The sequence below is a fragment of the Dromiciops gliroides genome, chromosome 3, assembly GCF_019393635.1.
Source record: "Dromiciops gliroides isolate mDroGli1 chromosome 3, mDroGli1.pri, whole genome shotgun sequence".
In the NCBI taxonomy this organism is placed as follows: domain Eukaryota; kingdom Metazoa; phylum Chordata; class Mammalia; order Microbiotheria; family Microbiotheriidae; genus Dromiciops; species Dromiciops gliroides.
Genome location: NC_057863.1, coordinates 385,951,097 through 385,974,064, shown reverse-complemented (window position 1 = coordinate 385,974,064; position 22,968 = coordinate 385,951,097). Strand labels below are relative to the sequence as shown.

Genomic DNA, 22,968 nt, shown 5'->3' with positions numbered 1-22,968 from the left:
ATGGGCAGCCTTTAGGATTTCCAATTCTTTGCCAACACACACACACACACACACACACACACACACACACAAAACTGATATAAATATTTTGGTACAAATAGGTTCTTTTCTCATTTTCTTTGCTCTCTTTGTGCTACAGATCTAGTAGTGGTATTTCTGGGTCAAAGGGTACACGCAATTTTTGGTCATAGTTCCAAATTGTTCTCCAGAATACTTGGAGTAGTTCGCAACTCTACCAATAGCACATTAGCTGCCAATTTTTCCATATCCTTTCCAGCATTTGTCATTTCCCTTTTCTGTCATGTTAGCCAGTCTGCTAGATGTGAGGCATTATCTCAGAATTGTTTTAATTTGCATTTCTCTAAATGGTAGGGATTAAGAGCTGCTTTTTTTTTTTTTTTTAAATGAGGCAGTTGGGGTTAAGTGACTTGCCCAGGGTCACACAGCTAGTAAGTGCTAAGTGTCTGAGGCTGGATTTGAAGTCAGGTACTCCTGACTCCAGGGCCAGTGCTCTATCCACTGTGCCACCTAGCTGCCCCAAGAGCATTTGTTAATGTGATGTGATAGCTTTGATTTCTTTTGAAAACTGCCTGTTCACATCTTTTGACCATTTTATTTTTTTTTTTAATTTTTTTGTTTTGGTGAGGCAGTTCGGGTTAAGTGACTTGCCCAGGGTCACACAGCTAGTGTTGTGTCTGAGGCTGGATTTGAACTCAGGTCCTCCTGAATCCATGGCCAATGCTCTATCCACTGCGCCACCTAGCTGCCCCAGTGGCTTTTATTTTTATAAATTTGGCTTAGTTCTCAATATATTTGAGAACTGAGGTCTTCATTAGAGAAACTTGTAAAACAATTTCCCCCATTTTCCTGTTTTCCTTCTAATTTTGGCAGCATTAATTTTGTTTGTACAAAAGCTTTTTCATATTTTATTCTCTGTGATCTTCTCTATCTCTTGTTTGGTCATAAACTCTTCCTTTATTCATAGATCTGACAGGTACATTTTGCCAGGCTCCCCTAGTTTATTTATAAAATCACCTTCAATGTCTAAATCATTTATCCATTTTGACCTCATCTTAGTGTAGAGAAGGAAATGTTGTTCTATACCTAGTTTCTGCCAAACTTGTTTTCAGTTTTCCCAGCACTTTTTGTCAGATGTGTTTTTAGTTCCCAAAACTTGGATCTTTGGGTTTATAAAACACCAGATTACCATGATAAATTACTACTGTGTATTATGTACCTAATCTGTTCTGCTGATCCACCACTCTTATTTCTTAGCCAGTACAAGATTGTATTGATGATTACTGCTTTGTAATATAGTTTGAAATCTGGTACTCTTTGGCTACTTTCCTTCATGTTCTTTTTTTAAAAAAATTGATTTTTGACCTTTTGTTCTTCCAGATGAATTTTTTTGTTATTTTTTTCTAGCTGTCTATGAAATAATTCTTTGGTAGGTTGTTTGGTATGATACTAAATAAGTAAATTAATTTATATATAATTGTAATTTGTTATATTGGCTCAGCTTACCCATGAACAATGAATCTTCCTCTAGTTGTTTAGATCTCTCTTTATTTGTGTGAAAAGTATTTTGTAATGTATTCATATACTCCATGGGTTTTTCTTGACAGATAGACTCCTAATATTTTATAATGTCTGTAGTTATTTTAAGTGGAATTTCTCTTTCTATTTCTTCCTGCTGGGTTTTGTTGGAAATATATGGAAATTCTGGCAATTTCTGTAGGTTTATTTTAAATCCTGGAACTTTACTAAAGTTGTTCATTGTTTCAGCTAGTTTTTTGGTGGGTTGTCTAAGCATACCATTATATCATCTGCAGAGTGATAGTTTTGTTTCTTCATTGCTTGTTTTTATTCATTCAATTACTTTTTCTTACTTTATTGATATAGTTAGTGTTTCTAATATAGTATTGAATAATAGTGGTGATAATGGACATCCTCGCTTTTCCCCTTATCTTATTGAAAAAGTTTCTAGCTCATCCCCATTACAGGAAATGGCCTTTGGTTTTAGATAGCTACAACTTACCATTTTAAGAAAGGTTGCATATCATTCTTATACTTTGTAATTTTTTTCATGGGAATGATTGTTATATTTTGTCAAAATCTTTTTCTGCATCTATTGAGATAATCATATGATTTTTATTGTTTTAATTATTTATATGGATGATTATGCTGATAATTTTCCTAATACTGAACCAGCCCTGAATTCCTGGTATAAATCCCATTTTGTCATAGTATATGATCTTTGTGATACAATGCTGTAATCTCCTTGCTAGTAATTTCATTTAAAATTTTTGCATTGATACTCATTACAGAAATTGGCTTATAGTCTTCTTTCTCCATTTTTGCTCTCCTTGGTTTAGGTATAAGCATCATATTTGTGTCATTAAAGGAATTTGGTAGGACTTTTTCTTTTCCTGGTTTTTTTTTTTTCCAGATAGTTTATATAGTATTGGGATTAGACTAATTGTTCCTTAAATGTTTAGTAGAATTACCTTGTAAATCCATCTGGTCCTGGGGATTTTTTCTTAGGGAACTCATTGATGGCTTATTTAATTTCTTTTTCTAAGATAGGGTTATTAAGCATTGTTTTTCCTTTTTTGTTAATCTGGGCAGTTTATATTTTTGTAAATATTTATGTATATAGCATAGATCGCCAGCTTTACTGGCAAATAATTCAGCAAAACAATTCCTGATAATTGCTTTTATTTCATCTTCATTTGGTAGTATATTTGCCCTCTTCTGATACTGGTAATTTGGTTTTCTTCTTTCTTTTTTTAATTAATGATTTTATCTATTTTATTGAACTTTTACCCCATAAAAAAGCTCCTAGATTTATATAGTAGTAGTTTTTTTTTAACTTTTAATTTTATTAATCTCTCCTTTAATTTTCAGGATTTCCATTTTTGGGTTTAGCAATTTTAAATTTGTTCGTTTTCTAGCTTTTTTCTTGGTTGCATGTCCAGTTCACTGATCTGTTCATTTTCTCTTTTATTCATGTATGTGTTTAGAGATATAAATTTTCCCCTAAGTCATGATGGCCCCATCCCACAAATTTTGGAATATTTTCTCATTGTTGTCTTGTTTCTAATGATTTCATTACTGATTGTTTCTATGACTAATTCTTTGACCCACTCATTCCTTAGTATTAGATTGCTTAGTTTCCAATTAATTTTTAATATATGCTTCCACAGCCCTTTATTAAATGTTATTTTTATTGCATTATGGTCTGAAAAGAGTGCATTTAATATTTCTGCTTTTCTGCATTTGGTTGTGAGGTTTCTATGTCCTAACACATGATTGGTTTTTGTGAAAGTTCCATGTACAGCTGAGACAAAAATGTGTTTCTTTCAATTCCCACTCAGTTTGCTCTAGAGGTCTATCATATCTTTTCTAAGATTCTATTAATCTCCTTGGCTTCTTTCTTACTTATTTTATCATTAGATTTATCTAGCTCTGATAGTGGAAGGTTGAGGTCTTCTACCAGTATAGTTTAAAGTTTATTTCCTCCTGTAATTGATTTAACTTTTCCTTTAAGAATTTGGGTGCTATACCATTCAATGTCTATTTGTTTAGTATTGTTATTACTTCATTGTCTGCATCTGAGGCCATTTCCTGTCATCTTGATCTGTGTCTTGCCACTGGACTCTGATGATTCTGGAGGAGAGATTAGGCTTTGCACAGGCCTGCTTCACTTAAATTCAATTCACTTGTAAGTCAAGACATCGTTTCCTGATTTCATTGGTCCTCTTTGAGAACAAAGGACAAACAATAATACTTTATTATCTATGGCAATTTTTACCAAGATGTAGTTTCTCTGCTTATCCCTTTAAATTAGTTCTCTTTTTCCTTTGTCTGAGATCATGATAGCTATTCCTGGCTTTTTTACTTCAGCTGAAAAATAATAGATTTTGCTCCAGTATTTGTTTTTAACTTTGTAAGTGTCTCTCTGTTTCAAGTGTGTTTCTTGTAAACAATATATTGTTGCATTCTGGTTTCTAATCCAGTCATCTGTCTGCTTCCATTTTATGGGTGAGTTTATCCCATTGACAATTACAGCTATGCTTACTAACTGTGAATTTCTCTCCATCCTATTTTCTTCTGTTTATCCTTCTCTCTTTTTATCCTGTCCCTTCTCTAATGTCTGTTTTGTGCCTCTTTTATGTGAGATAATTTTCCCTAGTCTTCCTCTCCCTTCCCCTTTCTCCCTTCTTCCAAGGCATCCCTCTTTCTCCACTATTTTTTTCATCATCCCCAACATACTTGACTCACTCCCACACCATTTTTTAAATGTAGACTCTATCTAACTGCCCTAATAATGATGTTCTTGGAAGTTAGATATATTTTCTTCCCATATGGAAAGGTAGACAGTACATACACACACACACACACACACACACACGTCCTACTCACACACAGTACAAATGGGAGATAATTGCTAGCAACGGAGAGGACGGAGGTAGGGGAGGATGAGATTAGGAAAGGCCTCCTAGAAAAGGTAGAATTTGAACTGAATTTTAGCAGAAACCTTGGAAGCCAGGAGATGGAGGTGAGGAGAAAGAGAATATTCCAGGCCTGAGGGATGATAGTCAGTAGAAAGGCACAGAGTGTCATGTTCCAGGAATAGCAAAAAGGCCAGTGTTGCTGGATTGTAGGATGTAGAGAGGGGAGTAAAATCTAAGAATACTGCAACAGTAGGAAAGGACCAGGTTGTTAAAAGCTTTAAAAACCAAACAAGAGAATTTTATATTTGATCCTAGAAGTGATAGATGGGCCCTGGAGTTTTATTGAGTAAGGAAGTGACACAGCCAGAGGAAATTCACTTTGGCAGCTGAGCGGAGAGAGACTTAAACCAGAGGGACTAACCAAAATGTTATTACAGTAGTCTGGGTTTTAACTGATATGGGTCGGTACCAGATTGGTAGCTCTGTGAGTGGAGAGAAAAGGGCCAAGTTGGGCGACATTCTGAAAACAAGATTTGACAATAGATTGACTATATGGGTGAATGGGAATGAGGTGTTGAGGGTGAATGACCCTGAGATTGAGAGTCAGTGACTGGGAAAATGGTGGTGAGACCCTTGACAGTTACAGGATAGTTGGGAAGAGGGGAGAATCTCAGGGGTAAAAATAATACGTTCTGTTTTGGACACGTTAAAGTTGAGGTTTCCATGGGACATCAAATTCAAAATGTCCAAAAGGCAGTTAGTGATGAAGTCATTCCTCCCTTCTCACCTCCCTCTTTAGCTTCCTTTTTATGTATTGTTTTTCCACATTAGAATATAATGCTTGTTTTATGCCATGAATTAAAAAAAAAAAAGAGTAAAAACTCTTCAAAGGCAGGGGGTATCTTTCTTTTTGCTTGTATTTTTATCTCTAGTATTTAGCACAGTGCCTGGCAATGCCTAATGTTTAATAAATGCTTGTTGACGGACTAATGTGAGACTGTCAGACTCACATGTAGAGATGGCTACTGAACTCAAAGAAGTTGCTGAGATTACCAAGTTAAATAGTATAGAAGGAGAATAGAAAAGAATCCAGGACACAGTCTTCAAGGGGAAGGGGAGTAGGGGAAATCATGGTTTGTGGGCTGAATGAAAATTTAACAAAGGAGACAGAGAGAGAGAATATGGTGATACATAGGGGGAGAGTCAGAAGAGAGCCATGTAATGAAAATCTAGAGATTAGAGAGTATTGAGGAGATCAACAGTGTCAAAGGCCAAAAAAAGATCAAGGCAAATGAAAACTGAGAAAAAGCCATTAGATTTGGCCATTAAGAGATCATCTATTACTTTGGAGAGAGCATTCTGGGTGGACTGATGAAGTAGGAAGCCAGATTGCAGAGGGTTTAGAAGTGCCCAAGAGGTAAAGAAGTGGAGTTATCGAGCATAGAGAGCTTCTCAAGTTTAGCTGAGAAGGAGAGGAGAGATATAGGATGTTAGTGATGAATGGAGATGGCCAAGTCAAGTGCAGGTTTTTTAAGGATGAGCGAAATACCAATGTGTATAGGCATTAGGGAAGCAGAGATGGAAGATGAGTAAGAATGGAGATGACCAAAGGTATCTGCTGGAGAAGATAAAATAGAATAGGATCTAGGTAGCATGTTGAGGATGAAGATCTAAGTGGCAAGGAGAAGAATCACCTCTTCATTTGAGATGGGTGAAGGAGGAGAAAGTGGAAGAAACATCTGCAAGATGTGAAAGGGGGGCTCTTGGGGAATTACCTCAGTTTTTTCAAAGATATATGAGGCAAGGTCCTCAGCTATGAGGGTAAGGGAAGGAGGACTGTGAGAATCTTTTTTTTTTTTTTTTTTTTGCGTGGGGCAGTGGGGGTTAAGTGACTTGCCCAGGGTCACACACAGCTAGTAAATGTCAAGTGTCTGAGGCCGGATTTGAACTCAGGTACTCCTGAATCCAGGGCTGGTGCTTTATCCACTGAGCCACCTAGCTGCCCCCGGCTGTGAGAATCTTGAATGGGTATGAAAGGGTTTTGAACAGCCATAGTGGTGAGTGGCAGTGTGAATTGATTAGGGAGGTATAAAAGGATTCCTTTGTTGCAGTGAGAACCCAGCTGATATTACATAACATACATTTGTAGTAGTCCCAGTCAGCAAAGTTTTGTGATTTTTCTCCAGCTCTCTTCAAAGTCCATGAATAGGAAAAAAAAAAGGTTGTAGGTAGTTGGAATAATCCAGGGCTGGAATTTGGCAAGGCATAATCAGCAACAGGACAAGGGGGCAAGGAATTTGAATGTAGAGAGTAGCATAGATTTAAAGGGGTTCACCAAGAAGCCTCTACTATAAGGGCAGAAGTTGCAGTGGAGAAAAGGGCATTCATAGAGGAAGGAAGGAGAATGCCCTTAGGTTGAGAGGTAAATGACCAACAGGGTCTGGATTGGATGACAAATTTAAATAGAGTAAACCTCAAAGGAAGAGAAGCAGATGAGACTGCTAACTGATAATGGTAGAGGGAAAGTCTAACAGGTCAGTGGGGAACTAGGAGGATTCCAACTCTCCCCTAGTGAGTCAGGGGGCATTAGTGAAGCTGGAAAGAGTGGCCAGGGATGCAGTGTCATCTGGAGGGACCGAAGTCTCAGTGAGTTGCCAGAAGGTGGAAAGAGTGAGAAAGGAAGAGGTAAGTTTGTTTATTATGGAATTGTCCTATCCTTGTTATGCTCCAACTCTGTTCCATTTGATGTCAAGTTTTTGGTCTTTTATTTTTCAATTTCCACCTCTGTAAATTAGGGGTTGATTTAAATGATCTCTAAGGTATTTTCTGACTTGCATTGTGAGGGATCAAACAACTACCTGTTCCTCAGGTCTGTCGACCCTATAGACAGAGACGTCAGGAATATCTCCCATGCCCCTTGTGTGGCGGTTGTTGAGAGGGATGATTTATTTGGCAAACAGCCATCTGCCTTCGGTAGTCCACAAGATTAGTATGTGTGCTGTGCTGCGGGTACTTCAGCCTGTACAGTTCACCATTCTGGAGGAGTGAGCAGTCCTCAAATACAGTAACACAGTGACAAGCTCAGTCACTCATCCTTATCTCCCACACCATCGATAACCACAGCTACAGGACAGTACATTAATTTTAAAAGACAAGAAAGTACAGAGAAAGATTCCCTTCAGAAATTTAAATATTAAGAGTGACAACATGTACCACAGCTTTTCAAAATGACTCATTTTTCTAACAGTTTTAGGTGGCCAAGGAATTTTCCATAATTGGATTTTCAGGTTACCAGAAAGTTTCAAGTTACATGAAAACTTTCCTGTTTCAAGCTTTGTTCTTGGAAATCTTTCTGAAGTGTCTGAATCTTTTCTGCTACATTTATTAATAAAGTCTAATTAATATAATTGAATTTTCTTTTATTCAATGAGGATCTTAAGGCTTTAGAGTCATTGTGCTGATGATAATTGGTGCTTCTCTATTAGACTGGGAGTGTAAGATACTGGGCCAAATATGGAAGAAATTCTATGCAACACCACCCTGTCCCAATCCCTTATAACAGCTTTTTTCCCCTTGTGATTTGTCTCCTAGATTTACCTTGTTTTCACTTTTCATGCATTATACTGTCATTATATTTGTATCAATGGTTTATTAGACTGTAAGCTCCATGAGGACAAGGACTATGAACTACCCACATATTTTGAATCTCACCCAGCACCTAGTATATAGTTCTACATACCATATAGGATCAATAAATATTTTTTGTTTGTTGACATGGACCATGGGAAAGCAACCCTTGATAACTGAGGGTTTTGTTTAGCTGAATTTTGTCTGATTATTATTTTGCCATACACACTTACCTGTATTTTATACTTGCCTACATTCTTCCTCTATTAGACTTAAAACTCCTACCGGCAAGAACTTTGTAAAATCATTATTCATGGTCCACATCCTTGCCTCACAGATATATAATAACAGTGTATCCACAGCCAGATGACCAGAAAATTCACATAATTAGGATTAGATTCCCCAAAGCAAAAATCATAACATATACCATGTTTGACTTGAGAAAGAATGGGGATATATTAAAAAAAAAACCTTCTGTTTTTTTTTTTAAATGATTTCTTCATTTGTATATATGTAAGGTCAAGAAAATGAGGGCAAGGTCCCTAGCACAGAAGGTGACCAGTTTGTGGCAGACATAGAGAGAGACATGGTCAATAGTCAGCCAGGATAGGAAGGCATGGATAGGCTGTGAACTGCACTTGGGAGGGGATGCCACATCTGTGAGATCACAGACCTTTTTGTATTATTGGACTATTCTTTTTTTTTTTTTTCCCCTTGAGCAGGCTATGGGGGTTAAGTGACTTGCCCAGGGTCACACAGCTAGTAAGTGTTAAGTGTCTGAGGCTGGATTTGAACTCAGGTACTCCTGAATCCAGCGCCGGTGCTTTATCCACTGTACCACCTAGCTGCTCCCTATTGGACTATTCTTAAAGCTCAGACTTGGCCTTTTCTCTGCTTGACAGCTTGAATTTCTGATTGGCTTTTCAGGATGTTTACAAACCTCGTCGGAAATATAGACGTCAGAAGGGAGCCGAAGAGCTGCTAGATGAAGAATCTCGAGTCCATACTACACTTTTGGAATATGGCAGGTAATAAAATATACTGGCCAGACTGTTTGCTCCTTTATTAAAAGTTTCCAATTTAAACTCCTCAATTGGAAGCTTGACATTAAACTGCTCTTTAGTTGGATGGGTTGACTGTGTTCAGTTTCTAGTTTTATGTCATGAAGTTTCCTGGCATTGGAATTTTTCTTTCTGGTGTCAAATTTTGTATGTGTTCTGTGGTCCTAATTGAACCAGATGTTGTAGGATTCATAATTGAGAATTCTGTCCAGAAATAAGAATCATAAATGTGGAACAACAAATTGTGTCTCCTATAACAGTTTTTGGTCATTTCTCCTCCCCCCCCCCCCTTTAGGGAATGAGTTGGGTTGCCATTTTTAGAGCTTCCTGATGATTTTGGATTTCATGCTTCTGTCATTTGTTATTGTACTTCTTCTCTAAGGAGTTGAGAGAAGACAAATTAAAATCTAGTATTCTAAATGTACTGTAACATTAGGAAAAAGAAAAAAATTCAATTTCCTTTAAGTGTTCTATTTATTTATTTATTTATTTATTTTGGTTTGTTTGTTTGTTTTTTGGCGGGGCAATGGGGGTTAAGTGACTTGCCCAGGGTCACACAGCTAGTAAGTGTTAAGTGTCTGAGGCCGGATTTGAACTCAGGTACTCCTGAATCCAGGGCCGGTGCTTTATCCACTGCGCCACCTAGCTGCCCCTTTAAGTATTGTTTTAAATGAAAAGGAAGAATTAGGAAAAAGAAAATATGGCTTCCTCACTATTTTAGACTTGTTTTTTTTTTTTTTTAAGCTAAGTCCATCAATTCCAGTTGATCAACCTCTAATTCTCTGTAAGATGATTCTCTGCTTTTACATCTTTCTGTTGACACTAGGTCTTTACCTTCAGTTTTCCTTTGTGCCTTATGTGTGTTTTCTTCTTAGATTTACTGATTCTGCAATGTGAGTATTTCTCTTTGCTCCTCTTGATCTGTTTTGGCAACACTAATGGCTTCCTTTTTTGTGGCCTGCTCCCCCCTAACCTGACCCTCAGTGTGGTAACCTGCACTAACAGCCCTTTTTGACTAACATCTCGTGAAGGGATCAGAAGACTTATTGTTCTCCCTGCCAACAAATCTTCCTGGACCTGGGATGAAATTGGACTTATTTTTGTAACTTTCCACCAGAATTAAAACATTTATTTTCTTTAGTGGTTGCTATTGACAAGTGAAACCAAATTGGTTTGAAGGCAGTTGGCTCTCTTTCCAAGCTGTTATCCGTATCTTATAAAGAACATTTCTTCACTAGTCAGCTCCTGGTTATTGCTTTGTAGACTATCCATGGTGGATGTCTACATGTCCAACTGGGCCTTAAACTGACTCACTTGCAAATGGGATCTTTAGGTTGGAGGCTGGATTTCAGACATTGAATTAGGTGGTATGACAAATTAGCTAAATTCAAGACTAATCCTATAAGTAGTTAATATAATAAGAAGCCAAGAAAGGGGCTTCTTCCCCAGAAGAATGTATCTTGGTTTCTGAAATCTTGCCTTTGTAGTCATTCCTTTCCATTAAGACATCCTGTTTCTTAGAGTACTCCAAGGACAAAATTTGCCAACTTACTGTGGGCAAGCCCAGGTTGAATCTGAGAACAGTGGATTAATGTGCCTCTGAAATAGTGTGTTTTGAGTTTCTATTTTTCCTGTCATTTTACAGAGGAAAAACATATTTTGCTGTCAGTGCCACTGATGTCAGATGATGTAGGCTGCCAATATATCAGGCCACAGAGCTGTGTGAGTACCCAGAAACTCCCAGCAATCTGCACCTTTTTAAAAACTTTAACCCCTGGTAGTACAAACCCCATGGAAATCTTACCACATATCATACATGACTTAAAAGGATGAAAAATTGTAGGGCAGGAATTTATATTCTTTTGGGGGGGGCGGGGCGCAGGGCAATGAGTGTTAAGTGACTTGCCCAGGGTCACACAGATAGTAAGTATCAAATATTTGAGGTCAGATCTGAACCCAGGTCCTCCTGAATCCAGTGCCAGTGCTTTGTCCACTGCACTACCTAGCTGCCTACCAAGTTTTTATATTCCTTGGAAGAGCTTACAGTGAGTAAGAACTAAAAATGTTTAAATAATGTTAATCCCTCATGTCCTTTTTCTCTGCTGAGTTCCAAACATAATAGATTGACTGAGTAACTGAAATATTCAGCAAATCTTATGCGATCTTGGAGAATTTGGGCAATTTGCATTTTACCTGGGAGAGGGAGGAGGCGGGTGGGACCAAGTATCCAGAAAGAGCCCTTCTTGGTCTAATTCGGAGTGGGACAACAGTGTCTGAAAAGTCCCTCTGTACATTCCCTGGTCTCCAGGAAAACATGAATTCCGATCATATTGTTATTAGTAAACATATTGCTCCTCCTTAGAAGTATATTACTAAGTTGTTTGATACAGAAGGAAAATATGCCTGTTATTTGCTGTTTTAACCTACATCCTAAGCAAAAGAGATTGCTCAAGAATCTAGACAACATGTCATTTTGAAGAAATAATAAGACAAAAAAAGTTTATTTTTCTTCCACTTCTTTTCCTGCAATTCTTTTCCTTTCTTCACTGCCAGTTCAAATGTTACCCTTCTTGTAAGATTGACTTTTCCAATATTCCTTCCCCAAATAGCCCTGCTTTTTACTCACCCTTTATGTCTAAATCATGTACTCATTTTGAGCTTTTCTTGGAATCAGGCATCATCTTACTTTTTTGATGCAGTATTATTTATATTTATATCACAAATAGTTGGAAATTGTGAACTAACTTTAGATATCTAGTATGGCAACATTGGCTTTAAGGAAAGTGGTGGGTCTTTTGGTTTGTTTGTTTTGTTATATGTTTCTACGTAAGCTCTACTTAAAATGTAATATTAAATTTTTATTGTTGTTGTTCTTTTTCTAGTCTTTGCCTAACATGATTTTTTAAAAAAAATACTGGTATAGAAATTAAAGTATATTGGTGAATTTTTCTTAACTAGAGCTTTCCTAAAATAAATCACTGGTATGACAGATTGCGTATAAAGACTCAACTGGACATTGAGTAGAATATAGAATTAGTAAGTTACACATCTTGTGTGAACAAACACAGAGGATTGTTTAAGTAAGACAGTTTCCCTTCCTTTTCTTTTTTCTTTATTCTAACCTAACGCCTTCCCTACAGACAGCAATCTCTAACCATATGATTCTATGCCCCCAGTGATTGAAGCAATGGGTTGGCCTTGTTAAAAGAGTAGAAGCAATAAACATATGATTTAACTACAACGCCCATCTTCTCATTTGTCAATAAAGCATATTTAGCCTAAAAGGCATTTAGATCCTCATTCTGTATATTCATTGTTGTTTGGATTTCTATTTATTTATCTATTTTTGGTGGTGATCACATTTTAAGAAAGGCTTGTTCTTTACCCAAATTAGAGATTAAGATATTTGTTTTGCTAGCATACAAGGTTCTTTTTTCATTAGGATGTTAGGAAGGCCAAAGTGTTTCAGAAACAAAGGCATTTGTGTTGGTTTGATGTGTCAATCTTGGAAAATCTTTCCAAAGTGAGTTTTTCATGGTTGAAATCTAGAGACAAACATGAATTTTTAAAAAATCATTTAACCAATATCTTTTTTCTTTTTCTTTGCCTGTAGGCGATATGGATTAAGTAGGCAGAGCAAAACAGAGAAGGTAAGAAATGAAATAATTACTAATTAAAAACAAAATATTCTATACAAAATGAAACTGGAGAGAAGGTAAAGCAATTTAAAATAATTCATGGATTATAGAAGATCTTTGTGTCATAGTAGAACAATGGTTGCTTTTAGAGTCAAAGGACCTGAGTTCAAATTTCAGTCTTGCCACTTAATACCTGTATGGATATAGTTACTTAACTTCTCTGGGCCTCAGTTTTCTCCTTTGGAAAATGAAGGGGCTGTATTAAATAGCCTTTCAGGTCCCTTCCAGTTTGAATTTTATAATCTTAGGATCTTTTTTTTTCCTTTCTTCTTTTCTTATTTCTTATTTTTTCTTCTCCTTTTTTAAAAAGAGAAGAAAAGAGTACAGCTGCCTTTCAAAGTTTAATTGGTGCTTTTTTTATGCCACAGTTACTTCCCAGGATACCCAACCTTCATTTCACCCTTCCATGAACAAATTTGTTCAAGAAAATTAACCAATAAGAAGACCAAGTCTGAAAAAGTATTTAACAGTCTATCCCTCTAGCACTTCTTTAATGAGATGAATAAAAAGAGAGAGGGAATGAGCTTTTAATAATTGCAGGAACAAAATTTTTAATCACCAGTTACTTGTTTAGCATCCACCATGGTGGAATAGGCCAGAGCTTCCTTATTTTTTATAATGAGCAACCAGTTTGTTGTCCATGTAACAGTAGCTGATATATATATATATATATATACTTATATTATAATTAATATATTATAATATAACAATAAAATATATTATAATATAATATTACAATTAATTATAACATATAATTATATATATATAATTTTACTGTTAGTTTATTGAAAAGGGAGAGAAGCTGTCTTTACCATAACTCCATAAGGGAAATAATATAGGTAGTACTATCCTGATTTTATTGATGAGGAAAATGAATCTCAAAGGCTTAAGTGACTTGCCTGACTGTCTCACAGCTATTAAGGGCAGGATCCATGCTTGGATTGAGGTTTCCCAGTTACATGTTCAGTGCTTCCTGCACAACAGCCTGCTGCCTCTGAAGTCTTCACATAACTTAGAGTTGAGTGATAGTACTGACAGGCAAGGCCATTGACTGCTGGCAGGGAAGTCAATCTTTCCATTAAAATGAAGGGAAAGAGACATACCAGCAGCTTTTAACTCTGCTTTCCTCACTACCTACAGGCACTTCAGACCCACATTGCATCTTTCAAGGCAATATTTCAAGCCTGGTGGCTCTTAGATATGGTCATTACCTTCTGAAAATGCCCTGCAGTCAAAGGGAAGGGGTGGGTTCAGGCAGCCTGTTTCCTGTGAGTATTTCCTTCAGGGAGAGACTCTGCTAGAGGCTTTAGCTGTCTTTCTTTTGGTAACCCCTATATTAGGCATGTGGAATACAAAAGAAGAATTAGAAATAGTCCCTGTTCTCAGTTTAATGCACCTAAGATAGAGATAAAGGTAAAAATAATGAGAGGGATTAAATAAAATAGTGACCTGGGATACAGTTATTTTACAAAATAAAGTAAAATAGATGATTTCTACTTTCCTAAGAAAATAAAAAAAAGATTATCTTTGAGTCTAGAGCTTCTGTAGCTTATTGAATTATGTATCATAATCTATTCAGGACAGTGTGGTATAAAAGGATAGAGAGCTGACCTCCAAGTCTGGAAAACTTGGGTCTTTTCTTCTGATACATTGACTGTGTGGACCCTAAGCAAGTCACAACCTTTCAGTGTCCCAGGCAACTCTCTTAAGACTGTAAATTGTAGGGGCAGCTAGGTGGTACAGTGGATAGAGCACCGGCCCTGGAGTCAGGAGGACCTGAGTTCAGATCCAGCCTCAGACACTTAACACTTACTAGCTGTGTGACCCAGGGCAAGTCACTTGACCCCAATTGCCTCACTAAAAAAAAAAAAAAAGACTGTAAATTGTAGTCCATTTGTTGAATTGTATTGGTAAAGGGAATTTCCTCACTCAGAGTTTCCTACATCAATTTAATCATTGGTCCATTCAAAAAACCAACCCACCCCTCCCCCAAAAAAGACACCATCCCCCTCAAAAAAACCCCAACAAATTAACTAGGTCAGGAATAAGTTTGCCAACCAGTTGGTATTTCAATAGATTGGTATGTATTTTATTATAGAAGCCTCCCCCGCTTTCTTACAGATGTGTCATCGTAGAGCTTTTTGTTGTTTTAAGAGATTTGATTTTGGTCACCCTAGCTTGACAAAACAAAAAAACTTAAAACTAAAATCTTAGCAAAATTGGTCAGTGATTCTTAAGTTTGAAAACCACTGTTCCAAGATATGTTCTAGTATTGAGGGGATAAAGGGATCAACCCCCTTTGCTCATTACCTCCTAAAACTGCTTGCCCTTTCCTGCCCATGAACTTTTCTTCTACCTTTTTGGCAGGTAACAAAACATCATTCTCCCCTCCTCTTCATATTCTCCCTATCCTCCAAGACCCATTGGCCCCAAAGTGATTTCTCACTCTTCTGAGTTCCCCTTTGACACTTAATCCCTGGACAATCCCTGTCCTCAAGGAGATTATATTTTGTTGTAATATTGTTTGTGCCCTTGTCTCTTAACATCATATTTTTATCAGTCAACAAGTCTTTATTGAGTTCTTGCTATATTTGAGGAGTTGTGGTAAGCAGTATAGGACGATATGCAAAAATAAAGGCACTTTAAGTAGCTTATGATGGATTTGGGGAGACATACGGGAGTAGATAATTTAGCAATATAAGGCAATATTTGTTTCCAGTTGAATTATGACTTTTTCACCCTCACAATCAGTACTTTGACACTAACAGATCTTCCTTATGATTTTCACAGACTGAGGACAAGAAAATGGTGTTGCCTACAGGGTTCTCAGGGTCAGGAATATCCCTTGATGAAGATGAGCTTCAAGCTGCCGAAGAGGTGTGTGGCCCATGTAGAAAGAAAGCTTAGGGTTGAATTTGAGCCAGCGTGGAAGAAATTTGACTTTCATCTCTAGCTTACTAAAATGGTTAGTCCCTTCCTGTAGCCAGAAGGTGCAAGGTGGTCATTTCATTATAGTCATATCTCCAACTTAGCTCATTCTCCATCATTAAAAAATTGAATTGACCAGAGGGGAAGAAAGTTCCCAAATTTCATCATAAAGAGTCACTTTGCATTCTTCCAGTATAATAGTTTATAGTTTTAAAAGTTTATGGGCTGCTCACTTTTTCTGTTATTTTTCTTTCCATCAGCGCCACATTGAAACCCTGATGACTAAAATGGCTGCTATGGCAACAGAAGAGGTAAGTGACAATGGGAATGTTTCTGCACTTCCTGTGATTAAGGTACTAAGTATCTCTATCTCTTTGTGCACTTTCTCCCATAGAAGCATCTCTTATATCCCCCTAGCACCTTATTTCGTCTATCTTCCTATTACCCCTACTGGCCTTCCACATTGAAGAGTCCATATGAATTTATATTTCCATTCAGTACAATCCCTATTGTAAAATGTGTGCCATGACACTTGAAAAAATAGCTTTTGATGTAGTGTTGGTTTCCATCTGAAGTATTGATATTTGTAGACTGGGAGTCCTACCTGTGACAACCTCACATACTTGTATCAAAAGATTAATGAAGTCTTTTACTCTTTTATCTTTATAATAAGTGCTTGCTTTTATATATACTTTTAATATAGTACTTTAAAGTTTGCAAAATCTTTATATGTTGTCTAATTTGGTCCTGACAACAGCCCTGCGAGGTAGGTTCTGTTATTATCCCTATTTACAGATGAGAAAACTGAGACTCTGAGGTTAAGTGACTTGCCCAGGATCACACAGGATTTGGACTTAGGTTTTCCTGCCTCCTGGATGATGCCACCCTAACATCCTTTTAAATTGAAAATGAAGCACTTGTTTTACTGTTTTTTATTCTTCCCCAAACCCAAATTCCTTCCCTATCTGTTCCTAAGTGGGATTTTGTTTGTAGGCATTTTACAGATGTGGAAATTGAGGCCCAGGGATGAGAAATGGCTTGATCAAAGTCACACAGCCAGTAAGAAGCAGAGCTAGACTCAAATACAGATGCAAAATAGTGTCCCTGTCTCTCAGAGACTCTGAGGCAATTGTTAGTGACCTTTATTTTTCCTTATCACACACATATTTATACATAAATACACATATACGTGTTTATACATCTATACAGCTGCATACAGACATGCATATCTGTATATATGTGTATGTATGCTAATGCTGATATATTTCTTTATTTTCTCTTCCACACCTCTTTATCCCTCCCAATACCCTGCCTTCTCCCATTTTCTTTGTTCTTTCTTCCAAAATACATCGTAAGTCTTCCAACTACCCCTCTGAGGACTAACGTAAAGTACTGTATTTGGAGTTAGAGGACCTGTCACTTATCACCAGTGTAACATTGAGCCTTCTCAGGGACTCAGTGTCCTCATCTGCAAAATGGATGATTTGAATAAGTTAATCTCTAAGGTCACTTTCAGCTACAAAAGCTTTCTGCTTAGCCCCACAGGTAGCCCTTAAGGTGAGAGATTGCCCAGACTGGATTTTTTCTTTCCAGGGAGGTACAAGTCTGGTTCATTAAGAGTTCCAGTCTTGAACTCAGGGCAGAGCTGGGTTCATACTCTGCTTCTGACCCTTAATTAGCTATGTCACTTTGGGCAAGTCTGTTTCCTTACCTGTAAAATAGAGATAATAACCTACTTCTTGGGGTTGTTGTGAGGCTCAAATAAAATAACAAGTTTTCTTTACTCTGTTCCTGTCATTAAGTTTGGTGATAAATAAGAGCATCAATAGAATTACTTTCTGTGTTGAACAAAAAGGTCTTGACTTGCCTTTGAACTCATTATGATTCTGTGAAAGTTGCTTCTAAAAGAATGCCCCTTGCTATGATTCCAGAGCCGACTGACAGCGAGTGCAGTAGGCCAGATTGTGGGTCTTCGCTCCGAAGAGATCAAGCAGATTGTCTCAGAGTACGCCGAGAAGGTACGTGGGGGGAGCCAAGTGGAGGCCTTTTCCTCAGGTAACACCCAGAGGTGGCGTTTATCTCACCAGCTGTGATTGGGGATGAGCTGTGATTCATTAGCCTCAGTTGTCAAAAACAAATAAACCATGTCTTGCCACGCAGAGCAATGAGGTTTTGCTGATTAGCTAAATTAATTTTGTTCTTTAGCGGCTGTGTTTATAGAAATACAAAAAGAAAACCTGTCTCTCTGAGCAATTAATCCATATGATAAATCGTTGCCTGCTGTGAGATCTGAGCATTTGTCCTCCTCCACCAGGCTCCTTGTAGCTGTGTTTGGTCTTGGTTTGGTGACAGTGCTGAGGAATGAAGCCTTGCCACTGAGGAGATAAACTCCATAACTCAGCTGAGCCCATGGCAAGATTTCTTCCGCTGCTTTATTAAAAAGGCATGGAAAGAACAAAAACCCAAGAGTCATATTTCAATGTTAGATTTCTTGTGTTCTAAGAATAGGCAACAGGACCTTGAATGTCTCCGGGGGAGACAGTGATTAATCACCTTGCAAACAACTGATTCGAGTCAGGCTGAGATTACGGTATGTCTAAGAATCAGATATACAGGGCAATGCACTGCATTCTTTCTTGCACAGGCAATTTGTCCTCTCTGACCCCCAAACACACACTCAGTCAACAGGCATTTATTAAGCTCTTGCTATGTCCCAGTTACTTTTCTTAGTCTTAGGGGCAGCTAAGTGGCACAGTGGATAGAGCACCAGCCCTGGAGTCAGGAGTACCTGAGTTCAAATCTGGCCTCAGACACTTAGCACTTACTAGCTGTGTGACCCTGGGCAAGTCACTTAACCCCAATTGCCTAAAAACCAAACCAAACTAAGTCTTAAGGATATAAAGGTGAAAGTTTTCAGGGACCTTGCATTCTAAAGGAGACTGCTCTCTGTCTCTGTCTTTGTCTGTCTGTCTGTCTATCTCACATAAACACACACACACATATTGTATCCTCCAACTTTCCTTCCCTTTTCTAGAAGCTGTTAGAACGAATGAGCAGTGTTCCTCAGTTTATGTGTCATACTCTTCTGATGTGATTACACCAGCTGGTATGTGCAGAGAGCGAATGCCCACTTTCATTCAGAGGTATAATCTGCCATTGAGACAGCAGGTGCCATCTCCATGCTTTACCATCAAGTGTGGCCCTTTCTGAAGGTGACAGCTGATAAAATTACTAGGAGCTTTTCTTTGGCAGGTGGTAGGTAACATTTTGGTTTGTCTCCACTATCTTCTTTGGCATCCTCTCCGAAGCTAATGCTAAGACACAATTTATACTCTTGTGTGCACAAGTAAGTGTGTTTTCTGAAATGGCTGTATGAACTGAATTGTCTGGGGCCCAGTGTCATCTGAGATTTGACAAGGAAAATAGATTTGGGTCACACTTGAAAAACTGTTAATTTTCAAACATTACAAAATATAACCTCAGCACAGATAATATGTAGGCTTTTAAAGGAGGTTTTGACTGATAAGTGTGTGCATTGTGTTAGCAAGACTCATTTCAGGGACAATAAGCTTCTTTTATGCACGTTCCATAAGTCTTATGAACTTGTGATCTTTTAGTTTAATGTATTAAGCACCTACTGTGTGCAAGGCAGTGTGCTAAGTGCTTCACTGGTATTTGATCCTTTGACCACAGTTTCTCTTGACAGATTGCCCAACAACTCACACTTTCAGAAATCTTTCTTTGAAAATGAGAGCATACATTTATTAAGTATATTAAAATTTAAATATTTATTAAACTTACTGGGGAAATACTGTTTTAAAGGCAAGTGTAGAAATCATTCATAATCAAAATAAGAATTCATCTAGTCAAACAGAACTACTTTGTATGGAAAACTTAGCTTTAACAACTTCTGACAGTAAATCACACAGGCAGAGAGGACACACAGACCAAAGGGAAATGAATAAGACTAAGGCTCATGAAAAGAAAACATACATCTACTCAAATTATTTAGAATAGAGGAGAGGCCTACAACTTGCAATAAAATTAACTCCAGGAAAATAAGTGAGAGCAATAAAGAGAGCTTTCCCAGGGTCCCGTTGGACTACTCTTTTTGCATGTACTGGGACTCCTGATTAGGCTGAAAAAGTAAGAGAGCTGCTGTTTTGGCATTATACAGAATTTTGTTTCTCAAAATTATCTTTTTTACTGCTATTATCTCCAGGGCAAATAAACCCAGTTTCCCTTAAGTTGTCCTCTTAATGTCTACTGATCTTTTCTGAACTCACCCTCCAGTTTTTCTATGTTCTTTTAAAAATGAAATTAAATCCCAAATGAGGATTATATAATTTTGTGGTAATATTTGTACTGTATTTTGGCCAGGAAGGCTTTAAAAGCTGAAGTAGGTCTCACTTTAAGAAAACAGAGTATACAAAAAGCCTATTTTTATAAGAGAAATAAGAAGTGATTTTTTTTTTTTTGGATAAATGGTTCCTCATTTTGTATAAGGATTCATTGGGAATGGAGCTCTTTTAAATCTTAGCCACCCTGGTGCAGATAAGTATTTGTTTACAAATGGTGAGTTATCTTTTGAATGTGTGGCATAGTAGGAGGCCAGGCATGGAGTCAAGAAGACTTGGGTTATGTTATTCTTACCAGCTGTGTGGTCATGGACAAGTTACTTCAAATCTCAGGAACTCAGGCAGCTTTCTGAGAGTATAAGCTATAGATGAGTTGCTCATTTCATTGTTAGAGGAAATTTCCTCACCAAAAACTACCTCCTCACTAAATGAGGAAGTCATAGGGTACCCTGCCAATCACAGAAGCTGAGAATATGTAGATATCAAAGCAAAAATGTTAGGAGCCAGTACCAGCAGATAAGATGCCACCATCACCACCCCATTTTCCTAATTTTGCCTCTGTTCTCCTTTACTTTAGACCCATGAAGTGTTGGAAATTATGTAGTATAATGTCTTTCCATTGCAGTCAGGGGAATTGTAGTATGAAGATCCCTGAGATCTCAGATTTAAATCATATAAGTGAAGTTTTGTGAGGAGAGGTCTGGAACAGAGAACAGAGGTCTCATGGTAATAATTTCAGGAGACCTGCCTTTGTTATCCATGAAGTGAGATGATATCCCAGGAGTGCTCTTCTGTGATCAGAAAATGGTATACTACAACTCCAGTTGACTTGAATTTTAGTACAGTACTGGTGAATCTTTCTTGGATCCCAAGAAACCTCTTTTAGAAGGGAACTTCTTTTCCTGGCACTGTGTTTTAGGGCTCCTGATGTTCTGAGATGAAAACATATTTCTTCCTTCTCTTAGAGTAGAAGTTATTCACCTTCAAGTCCTGTACCTTTTTGGAGCGGATTGGTGAAGCCTATGGACTGCTTAGAATAATGTTTCTAAATGCATAAAATAAAATACATAGAATTACAAAGGAAACCAGTTATATTGAAATACAGCTATTAGACTGTTCTCAGGTTAAAAACTTAAGGAATATCTTATCTTAATTTTTCTCTTAATGATTCTGGGAAACAAAGATCATAGATTCTTAGTAGCATAGAAAAAACTCTACTGGGAATCTGGAGACTTGGGTTCTAGGCCCAGTTCTGCCACCAGCAACCTTGGGCTGGTAATTTCTACTGTATTTATTATTGTTATATTTATTCTTTATATACTTAAACAAGGTTCCCCAAAAGTCTTAACATGGTTTTAAGTTTAGATAGCTTTAATAGCTTAAAACAGCACTTGGTTTTTTGGGATACTCCACATACATACTTATCTCCCTTTTAAAAAGTGAGTTCTTCATGAGTATTTTTTTTGAGGTTTACTTATTTATTGTTTATATTTAAACAGCAGCAATCACTTCTCAAATGCAAAAAAAATTACAGTATTTCAAATAAAATTAAAATGCAAATCAGAAAGAACTGAAAGTACACCTGAGAGAAATTAAACATGAGTATTTTGACCCCTCAGGTCCTAAGCAGTGGCTGGTTCACTTCGGACTTCCTCTGTAATGTCCACCTCTTCATCCTGAAGCCCCATTCCAACACTGGAATTCACACATTGGAATTGTTCTCTGTTCCTGTGACTGCCTCTCCCTCTAATTGAATGACTTCTCTCAGACCCTCTTATTAAGGAGGGTACCCCGGTCAGCCATGTCTCATTCCTCTATAGGCTGGACTTTGCCTACTATGCCCCTGAGGAGAGCATTTGTATTCTCAGCATTTAGCAAACACAGAGCCTAGCACATAGTAAGTGCTTATTAAATATTTATTCACTGACAGTTCATAGTAGGGATTTAATAAATTCTTGTTGATTGATTGATTTATTATGCCCCTTGGGCCTGTTACCTTATTTGTAAACTGAGAAGGTTGAACTTCTCAGTTCAGTTCTTTTAGTTAACACTGATTACAGGTCCTATTTTATTGATTTAATTAAAATTTCAAGTTATATTTAAGGACAAGATGAAGAGATGTGAACTAGATCCTAGTAACATTAGGTAGATTCTGACTTATTCAAATGGCAAGTCCCAAAGAGTAATCATTAATGGCTTGGGCAGCTAGGTGGCACAGTGGATAGAGCACCAGCCCTGAAGTCAAGAGGACCTGAGTTCAAATCCGGCCTCAGACACTTAACACTTACTAGCTGTGTGACCCTGGGCAAGTCACTTAACCCCAATTGCTTCACAAAACAAACAAAAAAACAAATCATTAATGGCTTAATATTGACCTTAAGGGAGACATCTAGAATAGTGACCCATGACCATTTCCTTGTGTTATTTAACAGTTTTATCAGTAACTGAGTTGTAGGCAAAAATAGCTTGGCTCCTAGAATTATAGATGATGCAGAGGAGAGAGGGATAATCTGTACACTGAATGACAGAGACCATAATCTAAAGAGTCTCAACAAGCCAAATATTGGACCAAGTCTAATAAGCTGGATTTAAATAGGAATAAATGTAAACTTTAAGTTGGGCATCAAAAAATCAGTGTCAGAAGTATACCATGGGTTAGATAACATGGTTACATAATAATTCATTTAAAAACATTTGGGGATTTTAGCAAACTGAAAGCTCAGGGTAAATCAGTAATGTCAATCTTGTCTAAACCTGTGATGTTATCAATATGATGAACTCCACTCATGCAGTTTTACAACTCCTCTGTAACTTAAAGACTGATAGGTGATTTACACAT

General features: G+C 37.4%; 1 protein-coding gene across 2 annotated transcripts in view; it reads left to right on the top strand.

The window, feature by feature from the left end:
- Nucleotides 1-22,968, top strand: part of CCDC93 (coiled-coil domain containing 93) — a 114,819-nt gene that overhangs the window by 26,873 nt on the left and 64,978 nt on the right. The window contains exons 7-12 of one of the 2 annotated variants that reach the window (XM_043998079.1): nt 9,012-9,112; nt 10,021-10,038; nt 12,759-12,795; nt 15,634-15,720; nt 16,032-16,082; nt 17,703-17,789. In XM_043998079.1, coding sequence (XP_043854014.1) covers nt 9,012-9,112; nt 10,021-10,038; nt 12,759-12,795; nt 15,634-15,720; nt 16,032-16,082; nt 17,703-17,789 — 381 coding nt within the window. The remainder of the gene's footprint in view (nt 1-9,011; nt 9,113-10,020; nt 10,039-12,758; nt 12,796-15,633; nt 15,721-16,031; nt 16,083-17,702; nt 17,790-22,968) is intronic. The other variant, XM_043998080.1, reaches the window with a different exon arrangement.